General features: G+C 40.0%; 1 gene segment (V, D, J or C); it reads right to left on the minus strand.

Annotated features, from left to right (window-relative positions):
• Positions 1 to 3,477: 3,477 nt before the first annotated feature.
• On the minus strand, positions 3,478 to 16,936 carry LOC138987569 (T-cell receptor gamma chain C region C10.5-like). The segment is given in 6 exon segments: positions 3,478 to 4,077; positions 5,497 to 5,550; positions 6,340 to 6,396; positions 8,023 to 8,351; positions 14,487 to 14,563; positions 16,917 to 16,936. Coding segments are annotated over 6 exon segments (680 nt in total).
• Between the last annotated feature and the right edge of the window lie 7,821 nt (positions 16,937 to 24,757).

Raw genomic sequence — 24,757 nt, forward strand, 5'->3', positions numbered from 1 at the left:
GTCTGCTCTTTCCTCCAGAACACGGTCCTGAGCATAGACAGAAATGCAGCCACTGAACATCCTGGACATAAGGTCCCCAGCTCACACAGGAGTTGCTTGCAGGAAGTCGGCTGTGGTTTAACTGTTCTAATTTCCTTGTGACACCCCAGCTACCCTTTGCACAGCCTCAACCACTAGAGGCCAGTTTGACTTTGAGCATTTTCAACGAATCAACCACATTTGTCAGAGCACGTAAACATAAAAACCCTGAGAAAATGAAACCCCATCAGCCACACCAGCGCCCTCCTGCTGCCACTCAGGCTGTCACCCCATCCCCAAGGCCCTCCCCTCTCTGCACCTCCCAGGCCAGGGCAGCCCAGGGAGAGTTGGGGCAGGAGGTTGCTGAGAAGTTGGAAACCACAAGAGATACTGCCCAGCAGGGCCCTAGCTGTGGAATCAGCTGCACAAAACTTTCAGTGATTTGCAAATTTCCCTTCTTGCCTCCTACATTTAATACACTGATTCTTCACAATGAAGAAATAGTTCTACATCTCTAAGACCAGTTCAGTTCAGTTCAGTTGCTCAGTTGTGTCCAACTTTGTGACGCCATGGACTGCAGCACACCAGGCCTCCCTGTCCATCACCAACTCCCAGAGCTTACTCAAATTCATGTCCATTGAGTCAGTGAGGCTATCCAACCATCTCATTCTATATCGTCCCCTTCTCCTCCTCCCTTCAGTCTTTCCAGGCATCAGGGTCTTTTCAAATGAGTCAGTTCTTCGCATCAGGTGGCCAAAGTGTTGAAGTTTCAGCTTCAGCATCAGTCCTTCCAATAAATATTCAGGACTGATTTCCTTTAGGATAGACTGGTTGGATCTCCTTGCAGTCCAAGGGACTCTCAAGAGTTTTCTCAAACACCACAGTTCAAGAGCATCAATTCTTCCTTGCTCAGCTTTCTTTATAGTCCAACTTTCACATCCATACCTGACTACTGGAAAAGCCATAGTTTTCACTAGATGGACCTTTGTTGGCAAAGTAATGTCTCTGCTTTGTAGTATGCTGTCTAGGTTGGTCATAGCTTTTCCTCCAAGGAGCAAGTGTCTTAATTTCATGGCTGAGGTCACCATCTTCAGTGATTTGGAGCCCCAGAGAATAAACTCCGTCACTGTTTTCACTGTTTCTTTATCTACCTGCCATGAAGTGATGGGACCAGATGCCATGATCTTAGCTTTCTGAATGCTAAGTTTTAAGCCAACTTTTTCACTCTCCTCTTTCACTTTCATCAAGAGACTAATTCTTCTTCGCTTTCTGCCATAAGGGTGGTGTCATCTGCATATCTGAGGTTATTGATATTTCTCCCAGCAATCTTGACTCCTGCTTGTGTTTCATCCAGCCCAGCATTTCACATGATGTGCACTGCATATAAGTTAAATAAGCAGGGTAACAATATACAGCCTTGATGTACTCCTTTCCTGATTTGGAACCAGTCTGTTCCATGTCCGGTTCCAACTGTTGCTTCTTGACCTCCCTACAGGAGGCAGGTAAGATGGTCTGGTATTCCCATCTCTTGAAGAATTTTCCAGTTTGTTTTGATCCACACAGCCAAAGGCTTTGGGATAGTCAATAAATATGCACAATATATATGTTTTGGAAGACGCATAGTGGTCTTTTAGTTTATTTTTTAGCTTCTTATTGGGGACTAGGGTTCATTGGGGGCTGCAGTTAATGAACATAAATAAATCTTAGTACATTTTATTTCCTTAGGAAATTGATGAGTGGATGTTAAGATCGCTTTCTGAGTAAAGCACATTCTAACTTGTGTAATGAGCTCGGTGATGGCCCCTCACTGCGTGAGATCTGAGCTGGCAACGCTGGAACCGTTTCAGTCACTTGATGCCTCAACCCGGCTGCACATTAGGATTAATGAGGGAGGATTTTTAAAGTGTGATGCCTGGCCTGTGATGTAGTCTGGACATCAGTGACTTTTTTTCTTATACATTTATCAATCTATTTCCCTAATCATTTATTTATAGCTATAATAAGAGAGCCACTGGTGTACTGAAAAAGGGAGCAGGGTTTAAGTCAGGCAGACCTGGCCCAAGTGGAGTTTGGCACTGCTCTGTGTTTAACTTTGGGCATATTTCATAACCTCTCTGGGACCTCATCTTCTTGTCGGTGAATTAGAGATGTTGGGCAACAAAATATAGGCTCAGAAGTCAGAGAAATCCAGTTCTAAATAACTATTACTTAATGAGGTGGATGAAACTGGAGCCTATTATACAGAGCGAAGTAAGCCAGAAGGAAAAACACCAACACAGTATACTAACGCATATATATGGAATTTAGAAAGATGATAACAATAGCCCTGTGTATGAGACAGCAAAAGAGACACTGATGTATGGAACAGTCTTATGGACTCTGTGGGAGAGGGAGAGGGTGGGAAGATTTGGGAGAATGGCATTGAAACATGTAAAATATCATGTATGAAACGAGATGCCAGTCCAGGTTCAATGCAAGATACTGGATGCTTGGGGCTGGTGCACTGGGACGACCCAGAGGGATGGTATGGGAGGGAGGAGGGAGGAGGGTTCAGGATGGGGAGCACATGTATCCTGTGGTGAATTCATTTCGATATTTAATAATACAATTATGTAAAGTTTAAAAATAAAATAAAATTTTTTAAAAAAGTAGATGTGATGAGCAGATAACCTCTCTCATCTGAAAACTGTGGCCTCTAACTGTAGCTTCTTCCAAGGGTGCTTAGAGGATTAATGGAATTATCTGGGTGAACTGTAGCAACTGAATCCCTGTTCCATCTACATCTAAACTGTCCGTGGGGAATGAGATTAGAGAAAATTCTCAGTGCATTTGTGTAATTGTGAAATCTATGGATTCTACAGTAGAGCTACCAACAGTAGATGCTAATGTTGCTTAGGGTTTACATGGACCACGCATCATGAACTTATCTACTTCACCTGCTCCAGGAGACAGGGCACTGTAACTTCATCATGCAGAGAGTTCAAATCACTGCCTGGGGTCACACAGATGCTAACACAGACCCAGGGTTCAAATGCAGGCCCTCAGGGATTAGAGTCTGCATGCTCCTCCTCTACCTGATGCCCCTCTGGTGTTGGGGCAGTTCTCGTGGGGTTAATATGAGGATCCGGAGGCAGTGCTTATGAGACCCTAGCACAGATCTGAGCACACACTGTGAAAGTCATGCTGAGTGTCAGTCACCACGGAAATGTCCCAAACCAATAAGTTTGAATCCGCTGACTTTAAAAGAGAAAGAACCCAGGCACCTTTCTTTGACTATGGATCCTCTTGGAGCCAGTGCCCCAAAGAAAGCACCATAACCACCATCCCAGGGAAAGGCTTGGAAATGTGTTGTTGATCATTAGTATAACCAGGGCTGAATTTGATAGCTCAGTTGTCATGCTGTTTTTACCTTAGTTAGATTTCATAAAATTAAAGTACACACAGACAAAAATGGACTTTTTAGTTTTTCTTTTTATTAACCTCATCTATTATAAAATAGAATACAGAATTCAAGTAGCAAAGCTGGCAGCCCCAGGGTGTGTGGCAGGGAGGGTCAGGGTCAGGATCTGGGGGGAGGCGCTGAGGGAAGAGACGGGGAGCTGCCTACTGTGTGCGCTGAGAAGGTGTGAAGACTCAGGAGCCCAAGGAGCTGATGAGGTTGTGGGGACAGTGAGGGGAGAGGCTCTCCGGACCCACCCTGGGTCCTGGCCCTGGGTAATGGCAGAATTTCTTGTTACAGAGTCAAACTGTTTGCCCAATGGTTTGAAAAACTCTTACAAAATAAAGACATAATATAAAAATAACACATGGATTGAAATAACCCAAATCCAGAATAAAAACCAGGCTAGATTCTGAGCAGAGCTTTTAGAGACCATAGATGATGAAGGAACGTTGATCCTCTTATGGGGCCCCTCTATCACGAGCTCTTCTGAATGCCGCAGACGCCTGTTCTCCTGAACACACAGGAGGTGATGATGACAAGGTAGACCGTGCTCGTAATGAGGAGGAGGAGGTATGTGTAATAGGCAGAGGTGTTCATGAGGTGCAGCTGCAGGGTATCTAGGAGAAGTCCTTTGATTAGTTGCCTGTTCTTTTGAAAGGTCAGTACACAGTGATGGGAGCAGGTCACAATTCTTTCTTTCTGACGACCTACTTTAAAGTGACACCCCAGCATCACCAATCCCCACAGTCAACAAGGACCACCACTACCATCACACCACCACCAGAACTACTCAGAATCCAACTCAAAGTTCAAGCCAATCGACAACTTCTGCTACGTTCACTTAGAACCTTTCTAAATATTAAAAATAAGTTTGTGTTTTTAATGAATTCATGCAGTGGGAAAAAAGAATTTTTCAGAGATTTTAGCATTTTCTTTGCCCTCACTATGTCTCTAAGTAATAAAAACAACTAATCTTCATTAACCCCAAATACCAGGCATTTATTCTGAGAGCTTTGCAAGCAAAGCTCTAATCTTACTTCATTTCACAATAATTCATAAGATTGTTATTTTCATTTCCATTTTACAAGTCAACTGTGAATGGAGAGAATGAATTTGCCAGATGTCACACATTTAGAAAATACCAGAAACCGTATTTTATTCCCAGCAATCTGACTGTAAAGAACACATTCTTAACTGCTCTGGAGTCCTGCATCTCCACATGCGATAAATACTCCAGACAGGAAAGTCTTAGCATAAACATCAAGTGGAACTGCTGACTTGGAAGCATCTGAGCCATTATATGTTGTGCGTTAGTGAGATTCCTACAAAAGTTACAATCCATGAAGTTTTCTGGTGTTCACAGAGGGTGGATAGTGGGGTTTAGTAAAGAGAACATTGCATTCACAGAAAATGCGTGCAAGATACAGCACAATACCTTCCATATAAGAAGATTTCAGTAAGTGTCATTTCACGTATTAACTACCAGCACAATCAAAATACTAGACACAAAAACATATCATGTTTCCCGGTCATTAGACACAAAAGCCACACTAACAAATGAAATCCACTGTGTAAATACTTCAGAGTTTATCATGAACAGTTTCTAATTTAGAGTCATCTCACACCAAAACCAGCATTTATTGTGCTAAGATGACCCCTAGGAAATGATAATGTTTAGTGGGTAAGTCGTGTCCGACTCTTTTGAGACTCCATGGACTGTAGCCCACCAGCCTCCTCTGTCCATGGGATTTCCCAGGCAAGAATACTGGAGTGGGTGGCCACTTCCTTTTCCAGGGGATCTTCCCAACCCAGGGATTGAATTTATGTCTCCTGCATTGGCAGGCAGATTCTTTACCACTGAGCCACCAAGCCCGAGAAATGATGATAGATTTACTTAAAATACCACTCAGTCTATTTCTGCAAATCCCAACAGTATAGCTTTTTTTACATTAAACCAAGTAAGTTCAAAAGTTAATTTTATATGGTGGACAAAAGTGCTATAGCTGACATAACAGCAAAACTAAACAAAAACTTACTGTTTTCATCTTTCAGACATGCTTTTGTAGAATTTACAACAGGGACTTGTTTTTCTAGAAGAAAGGAAAGCAAGTATTAGTTGATTGTGTATATCTATTTTTGATAGTGTGATATGTATGTGCATATAGACATCTATATGCATGCTCCGTTGCTGAGTCCTGTCCAATTCTTTGCTACCCCATGGACTTAGCCTGTCAGATTCCTTGTCCGTGGGATTCTTCTGGAAAGAATACTAGAATGGGTTGCTATTTTCTCCTCCAGGGGCTCTTCCCGACGCAGGGATTGAACCCACATCTCCCAGATCTCCTGCATTTCCTGCACTGGCAGGTGGATTCCCTACCACTGGGCCACCTGGGAAGCCATGGTTGTGGTTTAGTCACCAAGCCATGCCCAACTCTAGTGACCCCATTAACTATAGCCCACCAAGCTCCTCTGTTCACTGGATTTTCCAGGCAAGAATACTGGAGTGGATTGCTATTTCCTTCTCCAGGGGATCTTGTTGACTCAGGGATCAAACTCGGGTCTCCCGCATTACAAGCAGATTCTTTATATTGGGAAGTCATATATATATTATCCCTGCCTATTATTTTAGTCTGTCTATATGTCTGTACACATATATGTATTCTCCTGATAGAATACATTCTCCTGACAGAAGAGGAGTCATTAAAAGTATAACAATGATGAGCCCCACAATTGCAGGTAATTGGTCTTTTTACTTTAAGCCAGGTAGACTTCAAAAGGGAAATTCATCAGAAAGCAGTGCAAGAGATGCAGGAGATGTGGAATAAGAAGGAAAAAAAGACTGAAGCATGACATAAAGGCAAACGTGTACAAAAACTTACTTTTATTCTTCAAACCATCATTTGGAGGTTTAGTAGCAGTGACAACTGAAGAGACAACTACAAGAAATGAGAACAATTATTAGTCAAATTTTCATGCCTGTTATTTGGCAATGTGCGTTTATGTTTATATATGTGTTATTAAAACACACATATATAAGTAGATAATCTGCTGAGAAAGAAACATTCATTAAGAAATATGAGCCCTACAATCCAGGAAGAGTTGGTCTGATTCTATGTAATTCAGTACATCAGGTCAGCATCAAAATAAATTCATCCAATCCCAGAAAATAAAACAGAATCTCTTATTTGAAGGAGTCTGGCTCCAGCAAATTTCCCATCGAGGAAAAATAAAAAACCAGCCACACCTTTCTATATCACTCATCTCCAGCATCCGATACTCTTGCAATTGTGATATGTCTGGGAATAAAGAAAACAATACTAATAAGGCTAATAGCCATAGAGTGATTATTACTGTGCCAGGCACTCACTTACATACTGCACATGCAATACGTCATTTAATCCCCCACTGACACTGGACTGAGGTGTATTTTGGAGGATTCCATGTTACAAAGGAGTAAGTAAGAATTAGATGGTTAGTAACTTGCTTAGAGTCATATCAGTGATGGCAGAGCCAGAACTCTAAGGATTGTTGAGGGAGATTAAATGAGACAAAGCTGAGAAAAGTACTTTGTAGAAATAATCCATAGAAATGCAGAAAAATTAATCTATAGACAGAAAACAGAATTCCACACCAAAAATAGCTTCCTTTCTTAAATATTTTTAGCAATGATGATTTTATTACAGGAGCTCAGCATTTCAGTGCAATTCTTTTGAGGACTGAAAAATAGGCCAAATCACATTTATAGTCCTCTAACTAAGGGGAGGATGTCCCTGGTGGAGCAGTGGATAGGAATCTGCCTGCCAATGCAAGGGGCATGGGTACACACTCCCTTCAGGCCTGGCACGTAACATGCTAGGCTGCAATGAAAGTTAGTGAGAGGCATTTTCCAATGGCAAGAAATACATTCATTATGTAGAATGCAAGTAAGTCTGTGTGCTCTAGCCTCACCCCATCTTTAATCACAAATTTCTACTCCAAGTGATATATAAAAAAATCCAAATCTTAAAAACCTAACACCATGGACCATAATAAATGTACAGTAGCCAAGTTACTCTGATTTCTGTTGATCTGCAATCTGGCTCGTGCATAAGAACATCAATTTGATGTTAAGACTCGTTTCTGGACTACAGTTTGAGTAAAGCAAGATTGAAGTTAGATGACTTTGTTTGATGAATAGAACACTCATAAAAGACATACAATTATTCTTACTTCCTAATAAACTAAGATCTTCAACAGTGGAATCTCTTTTTGTGTGTTTATAGTGTGCTAAATTGTTAGGTACTTCCATATATGTTGTTTGATTTAAACCATATAACAACCCCAAAATACTATATTATGACCTTAATATTTTGGATGATGAAACCAAGGCTGACAAAGTTTAGGTGAACTTTTCTCTTTCTTTTTTATTTCAAACACTACACTTTTTTTTTTATTCTGTAAGGAAATAGCTTTCAATTTAAGAAAGTTTTGCATTTGTTTTTCATTAATGCTTGACAGAAGAGGTGGAGTATCCCTTTGAAAAATTGTTCTAGGAGGTTATACTTATATTTCTATTCACATACCTTCATTCACTGGTGGAAAAAGAATCTCTTGATTATCTCCTCTTTTATTTTTCTCATGTTTGACGATACACATGTGTTCTTTATTCATGGAGTTTCCAGACACGGTCAGCCAGCTGAACTTCATGTATGTGTCAGCAGTCTTCACGGTATTTCCCTGCTGGGATGGCAAAACTCTGTTGCCTCTTTTTTCTCTCCAATAAACCTTAATAACATGAGGGAAAAAATTCTCCAGAAGACAAAGATATGTTCCAGTATTCTCACGCTTGATTTCAGTAATCGAAGGAAGAAACATAGTGGGCTTGGGGACATGTCTATATCAAGGTCTCTATCTGTAGGAGAAAATGAAACAGTAATTAAAAAGAGTTATTACACAAACACAAATGTTGGTGTTATTTGGAACAACCTAGCAGGTGGTAAGAGGAAGATAGCCTGGTTGTTCATCCACAGAAGGTGGTGAGGTGTGTTTTATTGTTCTTGTTTTCAATGGGAAGAGAGGTTCAAGACATCATAAAACTTAAAGTCCCAGCTAATATGTAACAGAGGCTGGATTAACCTTGACATTTGTTCTTTCTCCACATGTTACAATGGGGTTTGACTTTTAACTGCCCCATATCAAGGCTTCCAGCCTTCATGAACACATTTATTGTTTAAAAATCTATTTTATTTTATTATAATGGAGGCTGTTTTAGGGTGAATGGGACTGCGTGGTGGGAATGGATTGAGGGAGAAGACCAGGTAACTATGAAAATGTCTCTATAGGGCATATTAAAAAACATATTTATAACTCATTTTTCTTGTCAAGTGAGAAAAAGTATGCTAAAGAGAGTATGTATGTATGTATGCTAAATATCTCCAAATTCAATTTTTTGTGTGTGAGTGGACAGTAAGATAACTTTCCATTTGAGGAATTAAAAGTACAGCTGTATTTTCTGGAGAATTTTTGTTCAGTCAGCATTCTTGTCTGCAAACAACTCCCTACTGGATAAAATTCTCCCTTAACATTTGAATTGAGTGTAGGTACATATATACATTCCCTATCATCTGCCAAGACAATGTACCAAATATGATAGCTACACATTATCTCATTCAGTTTTCATACAACCCGTACTGGGTATACATTATTATCCCACTTTATGGATTAGAGACTGAGGCCAGAAAATAATTGCCCAAATTCACATAAGCATAAGTGGTACACCTGAAGTTCCAAGTCAACCTGATTCCAAAGCCCAGGTTCTTTGAAAACACTCTTCCACATCAGGAAAGGAAATATGGCAACTCACAAAACTTACTTGTAATAACAAATTTAAACCTTGGGCCAAACACTTTCAAGATGACTGCACACTTTATACATGAATCCTTAGTAGTAGTCCACATGTACACAAGACAAATCCTATTAGGTTCCTTGCACAGTGTTTTTCCATACTGTCTTTTACAAACAGGGATTTGTTTTAAAATTCTTCCTAAGATTTCCACATCTAATCCTCTTTCACATTCCCATTTTTTCCTAAACATCCTACAGTTCAGTTCAATTCAGTTGCTCAGTCATGTCCGACTCTTTGCGACCCTATGAACCACAGCACGCCAGGCCTCTCTGTCCATCACCAACTCCCGGAGTTCACTCAGACTCACGTCCATCGAGTCGGTGTTGCCATCCAGCCATCTCATCTTCTGTCGTCCCATTCTCCTCCTGCCCCCAATCCCTCCCAGCATCAGAGTCTTTTCCAATGAGTCAGCTCTTCACATGAGGTGGCCAAAGTACTGGAGTTTCAGCTTTAGCATCATTCCTTTCAAAGAACCATATATTTTTCCTTGAATTGTTTCTTGCCTTCCCCAATTCCCTTGAAAAAAAAAATTGCTTTCTCCTGCTATCTACCTATGACAAAAATTTTATTCTGTTAACAAACATTTTTCTATAATAATTTCAAAATTATTCAACCCATATAGAAATCGTTAGACTAATTTAGCTTCTCTGACTTCTTCATATCCTAGGGAAACTATGGTGGCCTTCAGTTCAAGAGACCAGGCTTCTGGTCCTGCTTCATTTTCCTCATAAGTTCTGTGACTGAGCCAACTGGGTCAATTAAAGCCTTTGATACTTTATTTATTTGAAAATGAAGTTCATGTAAATCATTAGTGTTTTTGCCCCAGAAATCCCTTGGACAGAGGAGCCTGACGTGCTACAGTCCATGGGGTTGCAAAAGAGTCGGACACAACTTAGCATTTAAACAACAACAGCAAACCAGTGCTGCAGTGAGACCAAAATGAAACAAGATGTGAAAAGTAAGTTGATTAAAAATGCTATGGAAATAAGAGGTAATAGTTCTCATTATTAGTGATTTGTTTGTGTTGATTGTGTGCTCCAACATGACATTTTTATATCATGGTACCAGAGCTCATCCTTACTGATCAGAATTCAGTATTTTGGTTGCAACTGAATCCCTGCCAATTAACCTTGGACACTGGTTCCCTTGATTGCAATTCCACTGTGCTCTCAATTGTCTGAAATCCTCAACTCTATCATCACAGGAAACATGCCTTTCACAAACCAAATTGATAGGCAATTATTAGTCTTGTCTTAGCCAATGTATTTCCAGGGTTAAAAAAATCAAAAGGAACATTGGCTAAAGCCTAATATATTCAGTTAGTATATGACACTGCTTCACTTGTTTTGTTCAAAACAAATGGCATTCCCCCCAGTCAAGACCACAATTGATTTTGGCTCCACGCTTTGACTAGAAATTTTAGCCTTGAATTGACTTCTATCCAGCTCATGAACAGAGTTCAACTTGTGAGTCCTTGCAGTGGGCCTTTAAGACAGGATGACTAGAGAAATGGCAGGATACCTGGTCCTCAAATTCCCCTAGAGTCATATTGCATCATGAAAACCTTCCCTGCCTGACTCTCTCTGCAGGGTCATCTCTGAATGACATTAAACTTTATGATGTTCGTAACATTGATGCCCTGGAAGCAAGAACTGGATTTATTTAAAAAACCATTTCTTCCATTTTATATAACAGATGTTGAAGCCAATGTCCACCTCTTACTTCATTTTCCTCCCAAAGACTCCTGCATTGAGATCTCTTTCTAATATTATTTTAACATAGCTTATTGGAAAATTTGGTATGCTTCTTTATCACTTTATTAAAAATATTATTCCACTACATTTTTTCAACTTTTAAAATTTTCAATCACTTGTTTATAGAGATAGAACATACACATATCTCTCCTATCTCTGAGAATGAAATCTTACCCTGTGCTTCCTGCCAGGTCTTCACAGGTCTTTTTCCTTCTACTTCCATGAGTGCCTTTGATTTCCTATTCCTATTTTTGCCCTGCCTGAACCTGTGTGTGTGTGTGTTTAAGTATTCATTTATTTGGCTGCATCAGGTCTCTAGTTGTGGCACACAGGATCTTCTTTGCAGCATGCAGGATCTAGTTCCCCAATCAGGGAATGAACCCAGGCTCCCGCACTGGGAATTCAGAGACCCAGTCACTGATCCAGCAGGAAAGTCCCTGTATGTGTGTTTTTATCTTCAGTTCAGTTCAGTTGCTCAGTCATGTCCGACTTTTTGCGACCCCATGAATCGCAGCAGGCCAGGCCTCCCTGTCCATCACCAACTCCCAGAGTTCTTCTCAAATAAAGTTTGGAAGCAAGCAACTTACATAAAATAACAAATAGCATGTTTCTTTTTCTGCCTTGGATTTTGATAATTTAGTAAGTTCTAAGGCAATGGCACCCCACTCCAGTACTCTTGCCTGGAAAATCCCATGGATGGAGGAGCCTGGTAGGCTGCAGTCCATGGGGTCACAAAGAGTCGGACACGACTGAGTGACTTCACTTTCATTTTTCACCTTCATGCATTGGAGAAGGAAATGGCAACCCACTCCAGTGTTCTTGCCTGGAGAATCCCAGGGACGGGGGAGCCTGGTGGGCTGCCATCTATGGGGTCGCACAGAGTCGGACATGACTGAAGAGACTTAGCAGCAGCAGCAGCAACTCCAACAGAGCATGAGGAATCAGATAACGTGTTTGCAAATCCTAGTTCTGTGAGATAGATGCAAGACATAGAGAATTGTGTCTGTTTTGAATTTCTGTCCAACTTCTTTCAATATTTACATAAATATATGGAGAAGTTGACCCTGCTACGGTGACACAGAGGTGACTTTCAGCAAACCACATAAGGTAAGAATGTGCCGAGAACTGAAGAACTCTCCCTGCTCTCTCTGGGCTGCTTGGATTACCTCTGTTTCCATCCCACATCCATTGGGAGTAGAGTTGCATCTTTTTTCACTATTTTGCCTGAATCTTTTTAAATCTCCTTTCAAAAAGTGTTTTCAGTGTAAAGTCAGTTCCTGGTCAAGAGTGTCACTTAGAGTAAATATGTCTTTCATTACCAAAGAGGAACAGAAGCATTGTTTTCACAAATGACAGTAAAGCAATTTATAAGCTACTAAATAGTCAATCAAAGTAGTCGTTTAAAAGGTGAGGCTGAGTGCTTAGTCATTCAGTTGTGTCTGACTCTTTGAGACCCTTTGGACTGCAGCCTGCCAGGCTCCTCTGACTATGGGATTTTTCAGGTGAGGATACTGGAAAAGGTCAGGCTACGGAACTGTAAATACTCAGGATATACAAACATGACTTAAATGTTTCTAACATCAATAACAGTCCAGATCATGTACTTTGGAATAGACAAATCCCTATTGAATCCTAAACTTTGCAATATATCTTGTTAGGTGACTGTAGGCTAGTAACTGAGCTTCTTAAAACCTCAGTGTCCTTATATATGAACTAGGAATAAGATGATTCCTGCTGAGGAATGAGATACAGCACTGAAACTTCTTATGCTGTCTGATTCTCAGTAAATAGCAGCTGATACTAAAATTCTCTTTAGTGAGACGACTTAAGGTAAGGACATTTCATTAAATTCTTCCACCAGATAAAATACATGAGTTTTATAAGCTATAAATATTACATCAATTGAGAAAGAAACAAGCCCATCAATCCAGACAGGCTGCTGTCTGTCTAGCAGCCACGGATCATAGAACATGGGTCCTAATCATGGCAGAATCTATAAAGCTCATCTGGTAGAATAGAAACTGTTTGACTGTTGGGACTCGCTCTATCTTTGTCTAGCTTACTCTTTTATCTCCAGCATCCAACACAGAAACTGTCCTCAATAAATAAATGCTGAGAGAATGGGCAGATGAGGATATTCAACCATGTAAACTGTTTTCATGGACTTTGGAGCTGACATGGCTCATAAGAGAGGGAGTAAAAGTCTCTTGGTCATGTCTGACTCTTTGCAACCCCATGGACTGTAGCCCACCCGGTTCCTCTGTCCATGAAATTCTCCAAACAAGAATGCTAGAGTGGGTAGCCATTCCCTTCTCCAGGGGATCTTCTTCACCCAGGGATCAAACCTGGGTTTTCAGCATCACGGGCAGATTCTTTACCACCTGAGCCACCAGGGAAGACAGGGCTCATTGAGCTCACAAATTCCATGAAACTGATCCATATCCAGGCAATGAAACAAGAGATGTGACTACATACATTTCAACTTATCTCAGCCTCCCTCTAAGAAGCTACAGTAATAAGAAATGGGATTTATCTATGTTCTATAGTCATTTACTATAAGAATTTTTATGTACCGATTTTAGGGATGGGATGAAAACCGATAATGTAGTTTTGTAAAATATTGGGAGACAAGGACACTGTGTTTTATCTCAAACTGTAGAGAAGAAATAATTAAGAAAAGTGATTCTCACTTAATAGATTGTCTAGAAGAAAAGGAAATTTAATCAATAGCTTATACCAATGTAATGACATATGTTAATGGTGTAAGAATATTGACACATGAAACAATAAAAAAGACATGATCCTCAAATATTTTACTATCTGCTGCTAAGAGGCTTCAATCCTGTCTGACTCTATGCGACCCCATAGACGGCAGCCCACCAGGCTCCCCCGTCCCTGGGATTCTCCAGGCAAGAACACTGGAGTGGGTTGCCATTTCCTTCTCCATTTTTACTATCTCCATTTTACTATCTAGTCTGAGTCTATTTTAATGGTTTATGTTTGTGTGTGTGTATTTTAAAAGAAAAATTCCATTCTGTTTTTGAGGAGAGAATAAATCATTTACAAAATAGTTGAGTTTCCATATACAGCAACCAGTAGCTGCAGAATTATTGTTCATATGCTAAGACCAAGCATGCGGCAGTTAGATAAAGTGGATACTTTAGATCCTTGGGTCAAGAAGATACCCTGGGGAAGGAAATGGCAACCCACTTCAGAATTTTTGCCTGTGCAATCCCATCGACAGAGGAGCCTGGCAGGCTACAGTCCACAGGGTGGCAAAGAGGCGGACATGACTGAAGTGACTTAACACACAACACAGATTGTTTTCTGTACAAAAACACCTGTCACTTTCCCATAACTAAGGCAAAAAAGAGAAAACATTACTTACCAGGAGGAGCTACTATGAGCTCAGTTGCTTTTCCAAATATCTTCTTCCAGCCTGCACTATCACACTGGTTGAAGCTCCTACAATAATCTCAGCCTTCTCCTAACTTCATATCATGACTGGAAGTTAAAAATTTTGTACTGGAAATTTGATCTCATGGATTCTTTTGAAAGTCCTTAAACATAGGTTTTATAGTATCTGATGTTTTATTAGTTTTCCTCAGACAGATGGACCCAAATATCTCCTTACCATGGAGGAGAAATCATTGAAGGCACTGATGAAAGATGAAAGGAATAAAAACAGGAAAAGAAGAGTTCACCACCAACGGGTTAACCACCTGCCTTCCTAAATTTCCAGTAATAGTATTCAAAGAATTAAGCCTTTTTTTTTTTTTTTTTTTAATTTCCAGGTGTTCAACTCTGTTGAAACTGCTCAGAGTTTGCATCAAAGAAAGACCCTTCTGTTCTCACAAACACCAGAACCTCTCCCTTAGGGATTTGGGGCTATATTGTTGAAAGGAGGTAACTCTTCAGTCACTGAAAATGTAAATACTCCATCACAAGTGTACTTGTAAAATGTGAGCAAAGTTCTCCATTCACTGGGTAACATTCTTTACCATGGCAACACAAGATGAGAAAATAAGTTCTGTGATGAGTTTTTCTTTTCACCCTTAGGATTTAAGAAGAAATTTGTAGAATTTTCTCTCCTTTGAAATAATAGATTCCTTATTGAAACTAAAACTTAAAAACAATATCCATTTATCTGATAAGTTGTAAGAAGACTCTTGGAGACTGTTTCGTAATCTGGAGATACTCATCTTGGATCAGGGTGAAAAAAGGTTGTCAGAGGCATCTGGGTGCTCCTCTGGCATGCATGAGCTGTCCATCCCCCAGGACCCACACAAGACAGATCAAGTATCCCTCTGTCCATGCCAGATCCACCTGGTTGGTCCTGGCCTAAGTCCTATCACCAAGCAGTGCCTTTGCCCTGAGAATGAAAATAGGTCACAGTGCCAACTGTCCATTCATAGTAGCTGAGTCCTTAATACACAGGAGAAGACGAGAGATCTGGATGAATATTTTGTTTAGAAAGCTTTTTTTAATTGAAAATTAAGTTAATAGTATTCATACTTTGGGTTGTCAAATACCATTTGGACCTATTGAGATCTCAGTGGTATCTGAGGTACCACTCAGTACCTCTCTGGTAGCTTGTACTCTGTTTTTCCTTATTCTAGACCATGAATCAAATTATCAGGAGCTTTAAGAGTTGCCTATTTTTCCAAACCCATGAAAGCTTTACCAATAAAATGCAAAAGAGTAAGTAAAGAGTTATAAAATCATTTGTCAAATTTATAAGAAAATTCTAGAGCTATAAGAAGAAAGAGTGTAAGGTTTTATAAAGGCCATAAAATTAAACCTGAATAAATAAAGAGACATATCATATTTGTATCAGGAAAACTAAATATCATAAAGATACTGATCTTTCCTAAATTCACATTTATGAAGTTACTATAATTCTTATGAGAATTAAGAAAATATTTCATTTTTTGTTCTATGATATAAGGGTTCAGGGTTAGCAAGTTAAATAACATTAAATATGATTAAGAATAATATTGAATAGACATTTGGCCTAATAGATGTAACCCTTTACTGCAAAGTTACTGACATAACATGATAATGGTGTATGAATACTGAGACATAAATGAAACAGAAGTCCTCTAGCAAATACTTCAAGTATATGTTGATATAAAAATATGGTAAGTCGTTTTTAAATTGTAGGGAAACAAAGAGATTATCTTAAAACTAGATTAGGATAATTGATAATCTGTTGGGAAACAGAAATAATTTTCTATCAAACACAATATATGTGAAGTTCATATTAAAAAATGTCTAGAGATGTGAAGCTCCAATACTTTGGCCACCATATGTGAAGAACTGACTCACTGGAAAAGACCCTGATGCTGGGAAAGATTGAAGGCAGGAGGAGAAGGGGACGACAGAGGATGAGATGGTTGGATGGCATCACCAACCCTATGGACATGAGTTTGAGCAAGCTCCAGAAGTTGGTGATGGACAGGGAAACCAGGTGTGCTGCAGTCCATGGGGTCACAAAGAGTCAGATATGTCTGAGAGACTGAACTGAACTGAGAGATGTAAGTTAAAAGGAACAAATAAGAGACTAATTGACTCCTTGAGTAGAGAAACTTCAAATAGAAAGAGAACAGGAGACATCCTTACTTAATAGTTATTTTTTAAGAAGTAAGAATGTGAGCAATTTTACAGCATTTTCAAATATATATTTTTAGAAAAGAATGAATGATGAGGAAATACTGATGGTGGTAGGGAGGAAAGTGATATGATCAGATCTGTGCTTTAGAAAGAAAAATAGCAGGAAGGTTGGCTGTCAGGGGAGCAATCCCAGGGAAGCAGATACGTTTCAGAAATGGTCGCCATGAGCCACTGAGAGGTCTCTGAGGACACAGGTCACTGTACTGACACAGTGGGGATGCATAGAAGGGCTGGTGCAATAAATATTAGCAGGTTTGTCAGAGCTTCTAAGGAATTCACGAGATAAATAAAATGACCATTAGCAAGGTTGAAAATAAAGAAAAAGATGTTTTAACATCCTGGGACACATTCTGTGTGGTGAAGCTTCATGGTCAAGGTTGTGGAGCAGCCACACACATCCTTGTCCTTCAGGGAAATTCCTACCCATCTCACAGCAATCAGGGGCAAGTTAGGAGCTGGGTATAAATATTCTATTTTTCCTGTGCCAACCAGATAGAGGATGATCAAAAATTCAGGCTGCTATTTTACAAATATTTGTCCCTTCAGTATAGAAAACTTAACTATAGAAGCTATTTACTGATCCTTCTTATTGGTTCAACCATGCAAAGTGTGACATATATAGACCCTCTCACTTTTCGGCTACATGTGGACTTGGATCTTCTGGCTCCATAAAGCATTCTCCATAGTTCATTAACTTCTGACTAGAGGAAATGAACAAATCATTAGTTTAATTTGATATTTCCTTTGAGGTACATAGTAAATAGCACAGTGCAACTCCTATCATTATTTTCTAAATATGTGAGCTGTTATATTGCTTAATCATGTTTTATCCAAAAGATAGGAATTCTTTGTGTTCCAACCATTTTCATCAGAGGATCAATTTCCTACCTGGATACATTTGCAAGAATACATGCTGCATCTCTGTGAATATACAGATCACCCTGACTCCCCGACTTCTCTTCTTTATCCTTTCATTACTTCTTGTTGGTTCTGGGTAGAGTGTAGGGAAAAGCATAAGTTTAAATGATATTTATACTTGGCTTCAAACTGTGTCTCTTCTGATATCAATGCCTTTGTGATTTTGGATGCTACAGAGTTTCTCTGAATCCCAAGTTCACCGTGTGTTAGGGGTGGGAGAGGATATGATAGTACCTAAGTCAGAAAAATGAGGTCAAGTTCAGGTCTGGGAATTACTTGGTGCTCAGCCATTGCCAAGTATTCCCAGTAGCCACAGAGGAAGCACAGGGTAATGGGGCCATCTCAGCCAAGGCTGCAGTTTTGTCTTCAACTGTCTGGACTGCAAGTGGCTCCTGGGAGGAGGACTCCTGTCTGCTTCATCTGTACATTCTTTACATAGAGGCCAGGCCACAGCTAACAGTTACAAGCACTAACAGTTATTGAACTCGTACTGTGTGACAAGCATGGGTCTGAGTTCTTTACATGGATTGACCCAATGAATTGTCCACAAACCCTCCAAGGTGGGAACACTTATTACAACCCTTTAACTGGGAGAGACTGAATCTGAGAATGTTGAACAGGGTAATTGTGTGTCCCGTGTGGGGGCATCTATGCATATTAGAAAAAAAATGGGCATTTGAGGTGGAAAGGGACATGCTTCATCACAATTTTTGAACTGCACACAATAAGTCCATAAGACTTTGTACAGATGCCTCCAAAAATCCTTGATTCACCTTTGAATTTTTTTTCAATATGGCGGCCACCTCTTCCTTGAACCTATCCTCACCCAGCTGGGTACAATGACCTCCTTGCCACCATACACCCTAAACTTCAGGTTCTCACCACTAAAGGTTTTTCATTTATGAGCAGCTCTCAGGCTGCTAACAGTGAGGTCTGGAGTGTGTCCAGAAGAATTCCAGTGAAGAACTCCAGTCAAACCAACCTCTCAATTCAGTCCCCATGATTGAGCAGCAAATCATTTACCCTTTTCCATGACCTGTGAAGAATATTTCTGTCTTTCCCAGGAGGGTAGATGGGGCAGTGTGACCCCAAATGCAGTAATCAAAGGGCATCTTAGTGTTTCATCTTGATGATTTTCTGTTGCTCAAGAGATTTGTCATGTCTTTTTGCCTTGAAAAACAATTCCTAGAACTCAGAAGTCAGGAACAATTCATTGCATAAAAAATCCCTCTGCAGAGAATTCTCTACATTTTCCCAATACACAAAATTTCAATGTAAAGCAGATCAGGGAAATAAATATGCAGAACAAAACCTAAACAATATTAGAAAAATATAAATGACAATAAGTTCATGCTTCAGTCTTTTTTAAATTCATAAAATAGTTAAAACACATGGTCCCTGATACAAGAGACCAAGTTAAAGTTGGTTTGTTTACTATCCAATTCCTTCTTCCCTGCAATTACAGAAATAAGAAGAACCTGAAACTTGACCTGTGGTTGTGGGTTCTCAAGCAAAAATAGGATGACCTGGGAAAGCAGGAATATCCAGGGTGCAACAAGACAGGAAGGGTTTTGGGTTAGGAACAAGCCCATGAGTACCATTCTGGAATGCATTTCTGTGTCAGGCTGGGAACCTGTCCATTTCAGAGAGAAGTGTGTCACTTTATCTGTTACCACTAGGACAGCAGTTCTTAAAAACCAACTTGAATAAGAATCAGCTATGGAGTTTATTGAAAAATGCACATTTTCAGCCTTCATTCCTATGTTTGTATTCATGGTGTTGGGTGCCACCTAGAACTAGCACTATTATCCCAACTCAGGTGCTTCTGCTGCAAGTGGTCAATGGACCACAGTTGAAGAAACACTCCTCTGACAGAAATTTGGAGGATCCAATACACAGGAGATCACAAACATGTGGATCTAACATTTCTGTTCATGCTAAGTTGCTTCAGTTGTGTCCAACTCTTTGCGACCCAAAGGATTCTCCAGATAAAAACACTGGAGTGAGTTGCCATGCTCTCCTTCAGGGGATCTTCCCGACCCAGGGATCGAACACAGGTCTCCTGCAGCTCCTTAATTACAGGTGAATTCTTTACCGCTGAGCCACCAGGAATTTCACGTCCTTAAATCTAGCCCAGTAAGAAAGCCATACTCCTTTCATGTATGACTTTTCAGCTGAAAGAGATACTATTCATTGTCTAATTGTTCACCCAAAGCATTCTTTACAATGAATTAATGAGAAAAAAATAATCTGATAAACCTCATTCCAGTTTGGGACTTGGTCATGTTAATGTAGAGGGTAGGAGTGGAAAGAACCCCTGGCTTGACTTGTTTAATGCAGAACAGTTCTGGTTGTGGACTGACTGAATTCAAAACAAAGTGGAAGAAGAGTACAATGGTTGACATTGTTACAGAAATCACTGTTTTCCTACACTTTCACTATGTCAGCCATGCCTTAATTGGTTATATGAGGAAAGTATCAGTTTGTCCAAAAGAAATATGATACTAGCTTGAGGTTCAGGAAGTCCAAGTTCTCATTTTCATCTTTTCTTACTCTTCATATTCCTGAATATTGAAGACGCTTCATTCCCAGCCATTTTCTCTGGATAATGATCAGATAAATGATTTAGTATAGCTAAGCTTTTCATTATTTTTTATGTTTGTGATTTTTGTTATTTTTTGATAACTTATTTACTTTCTGCATCAGGTCTTAGTTTCGACATGCAGGATCTCTGTTGCATCGTGTGGGGTCTTCCCTTGTGGCACAGGAACTTCTAGTTGTGGAACAGGGTCTTCAAAACATGCAGGTGTAGTTGCTCCAGAACACAAGCACCCTGCATTCCAAGGCAGATTCTTAAACACTGAACCACAGTGAGGTTCCCAACCTTTCCATGCTCTCCTAAATACTTCCCTTAACAAATCAACCCAAGGTACCCTGTCTCCTAAAGAGGAGGTTGAATAGACTCCAGCAGCTCCCAGGTGAGTTAAAAGAAGATGAAGCCTGACAGTTGCTTGTCTGAGGCATGAAGATGGAAGCCTGCTTTTAGAAAAAACTGTGGCTTTGGTGGGGAGAGGTGAGTGACAATTGAATATTAAAGTTGGGGGATGGGCGATGAGCTCAGGATTTCACTTTGTTCAGAGTAAAGAGAATTGGCATTGACAGCAGGAAGTGAGGCAGGTGTTGGTCTATTCTGTGTATCCGGGCTGTTTTTTGGCAGCGACAAGCAAAATTTCAGTGCAGTGTAAAGTAGGGCTGAAACAATGTGCTTCTCCCAGACAGCGCAGCGGTACACGCCAGAATCACTTTCTTGAAGATTTGAGATTACAAATTTATACATCTTGTCTGTGCCTTCATAGCCATGGTATTTCCCTGGACTGATTCCTGAATCCAACACAACCTTTGAGTAGGAGACATCATAGTAGAGAAGGCGTCGGGGTACAGTTCCCTCCTGGAATTTGTACCAGTGGATATATTGGATGTTTTGTGTAGGAAGATCACAAGGGATTACAGCAGAGGACCCAGTTGCCCTGGTGATGGACATCCTCTCGTCTTCCATGTTGGAAGATACCTGAGTGACTGCAATGGGAAAAGCAACAAAAAATCATGAGTAAGAGGAAACAGCATTTCTTAGTATAACCCCCCCACTACACACACAAACACACACACCACACACATACATACACATCATTGCCAAAAAATACAGAAAAATCCCAGGAGCGTCCAGGCAACACACTCACCAAGAGCCAGGAACACCAGAAGCAGCACTGGGGCCCACAGCATGGCTGGGACAATAGTGAGACTGGGGTTCCCAGCAGATGTGACGGGCAGGGGAGTTAGCGAGGATCTCTCTTAAAGACCACCAGGCTGAGCCCAGAAGGGGTGGGTGCTGGGGGAGGCCCACGGAGGAGCCCCGCCTCTCTACACCAACCCCTTTCTTGAGGGCCCCCTGTGGCAGGCTGGGAGCAGCCACCTCCCCGACGGGAGAAGAGAAGCCTGAGCTCTGAAAGCTCAGAACTGCAAGCAGAGGGATCAGGTGAGGGGTGGATGGAAAAACACGGACAATACTTGCCTGTTGCCTAGTGGAGTGAGCAGATCTGAATCAGGCTAAGTTCCCTGCAGTTCAAGGTTTCAGTGTTAATGCTGCTGCCGTGGTCTTCTCCAGTGATGAAACGTCTATAGTCCTTCCCCGAGCTACCTTTCCTCTTATACCCATAAGCAAACTTTGAGACAACAAACAGCAAATCCAATAAGAACTGAGTCTGCTTTATTAAAATTAAAGTTATAATGTTGGTCTGCATTTGACTCTCAGAGTCAGACACAACTGAAATGACTTAGCAGTAGCAGTAGCAACAGTAAAGGGATATATGTGTGTGTGTCTGCGTTACAAATCATTTTGATAGAGAGTGTATGTTCATCCCTAAGTAAAAAGCCACCTCACATTGGGTTGCCACGTTTCTCAAAAAAACAAAAATAAATAAACAAGGAGCTTTGCAATATTTGGAACAAACTTAAACTAAAAATATATATTTTGTTTATCTGAAATTCAGGGAAATGCAAATCAAAACAACAATGAGATTTCACCTCACTCCTGTTAGAATGGCTAATATCAACAAGGCTGGAAATAACAAGTGCACTCTTGGTGGGAATGTAAACTGGTGTAGTCACTATGGAAAACAGTATGGAGCTTCCTCCACAAGTTAGAAATAGAACTACCACATGATCCAGCAATTTCACTTCTGAGTGTTTATCCATAGGAAAAAAAATACTAAGAGATACCAGCACCTTTATGTTCATTGTTTATAACAACCAAGACACAAAAACGACCTAAGTGCCCAAAACCAGATGGACAGATAAACTAGGTGTGGTATATATGTGAATATATATAGATATATATGGTATATATGTGGGTTGTATATATATATATAGAGAGAGAGAGACAGAGAAAGAGATAATTACCATTTTGTGCTCTAATTATGTGGTGGATTTAGAGAGCTCTACTGGGAGTGTTTTGGAACTTCTGAGATGACAGATGTGGTCCAGCTACAGAAGACGGAATCCATGTGCATCCAGGTCAGCTAATATTGTTCAGTCCCTTTCAAACATCAAAGGAAATATTTCAATCCCACAAATATGAACATATAAACATACAGTCAATTATAAAAGCAGTAACTCTGCTTAAATATTTAACCAACAAGGGAAAGAGTAGATCTAACAATTTTATCTTATAAGAAAAAAATAATCTGTAACTATATACAGTGAGGGATATTGACTTAATGTGGTGACCATTTCAATATATATAAAATATCAAATTTCTATCTTGTATAACTGAGAATAATGTAATATTTTATGTCAATTTTATTTTAAAGATATGTTTTTAAAAAAGAGAGAAAATTAGTGGATTGAATGGAGTATCTGCACAACAGGCATAGGGGCAAAAGAGCCGACAGAAGCAGCCAGTTGCAGCAAACAGGAGCCCTGCCCTGAATGCGTGGTTCCCAAGACACTCCAGCCTCTCTTTTCCACAACAGTGTTCAGACATAAAGCAAAAATGTGGGCGTGTGAAGAGTATGACCCTTTTGTAAAATGCTTTAAAGTAAATTCTTGGGTGACCTCATCCTTGGTCTCTTCAGTGTCTATCTCATGGCTCATGTTTGATACATAAACTGCTATAAAAATACAGAGTAAAATGTAGCTTTTTGTTTTTCACATTGCATCTCAAAATTTTGGGGGGTTCTGTCTTTTTCAGCATGAAAAAAAAACATAATTGAGGGAATTCCAAAAGGGAGTGGTTATATGTATACCTATGGCTGATTCATGTTAAGGTTTAACAGAAAAGAGCAAAATTCTGTAAAACAATTATCCTTCAATAAAAAATTAATTAATTAATTTTAAAAACGTAATTGAAAGTCACCAGAAGGGAAAAAACTGAAGATGGAGTCTCCTTTTTGAAAGTTGAAATGAGGACACCCACTGCTGATGTTAGTGAATGGCTGGTAAAGAATTTATTGATTCACAGACATGGTATCATATCCACACATATATACATACACCTGACTGTGGCTGGTAAGATAATGTTCAGATCCACCCTATATTCAGTGAGACTGAGTGATCTCTTAATGAAAAGTTGGAGAAAAGTTTTGTGTTGTGTTCCTGATCAAAAAACCTCTTAGTAAATTCACGTAGCATTTATTTGTAAGCAAAATCTCTTTCTGTTTTGATTTGCAGAAGGTAATTCTTGTTTCATGTCTCAGATTTCTTTTTATGTTTTTCAACACCTTACATTTCTTCTCAGGTTTTTACTTCATGCACATGCACTATTTGTACTATTGTAAAAAGTAGTAATATTGAAATATCAAAATGATTAGTTTTGTTTTTCCTATTTTGCATTATGTATTTGGCCTGAAGGACTGGGATCACAACAAGAAGACATGGTGGGTTTTGAATATATATAAAAGGTACCAGGCATTTTGTATTATGTATCATGAAATAATAGTTTTCTTAGAGATGTAGCCCCTAAGGTAGTCTGAGTACTCTTATTTTGAACCCACACTATGAAATCATTTTCCCTTGTGTTTAGCCAGTCTGAACTCAAATGAACTCAATTATATTTTGAGTTGCCTTTGTAAAACAGAAATACTCAATGCAATGCTTCATGGGAAGGCAGCGTGTCTGTCAGTTTCCTTTCATTGCGTACCGTCATTCAAGTAATGAAGGAAATGGTCTGGCTCGGGTGGAAACTGGTCATTTATGTGATCTAATCAACTCCATCCACGCTTGGTCTAAGAATGGGCCACAGGACAGAAATGCAGACAGAGGCTCCCTGGGAAGTTGGGGTCTAAGCAGGGAGAGCTCCTTACATGGAGAACATGCTGAGTCTGGCCTTGGACTCAAACCTCAAGAATTCAGTAGTGTCATCACAATGATTTGTCCTGAGTCAGGAGTGGACTCGTGTCCACAGCAGCACCACAGATGGGGCCTGAGCTGGACGTCAGGATGTGACTTTAACCTGAGAAGGGACTCCACTCCTGACACACTGGCTGCACCAGTTAGATGCAGCCAGTCCTCCTA

Source organism: Bos mutus, chromosome 4 (assembly GCF_027580195.1).
Source record: "Bos mutus isolate GX-2022 chromosome 4, NWIPB_WYAK_1.1, whole genome shotgun sequence".
NCBI classification, from domain to species: domain Eukaryota; kingdom Metazoa; phylum Chordata; class Mammalia; order Artiodactyla; family Bovidae; genus Bos; species Bos mutus.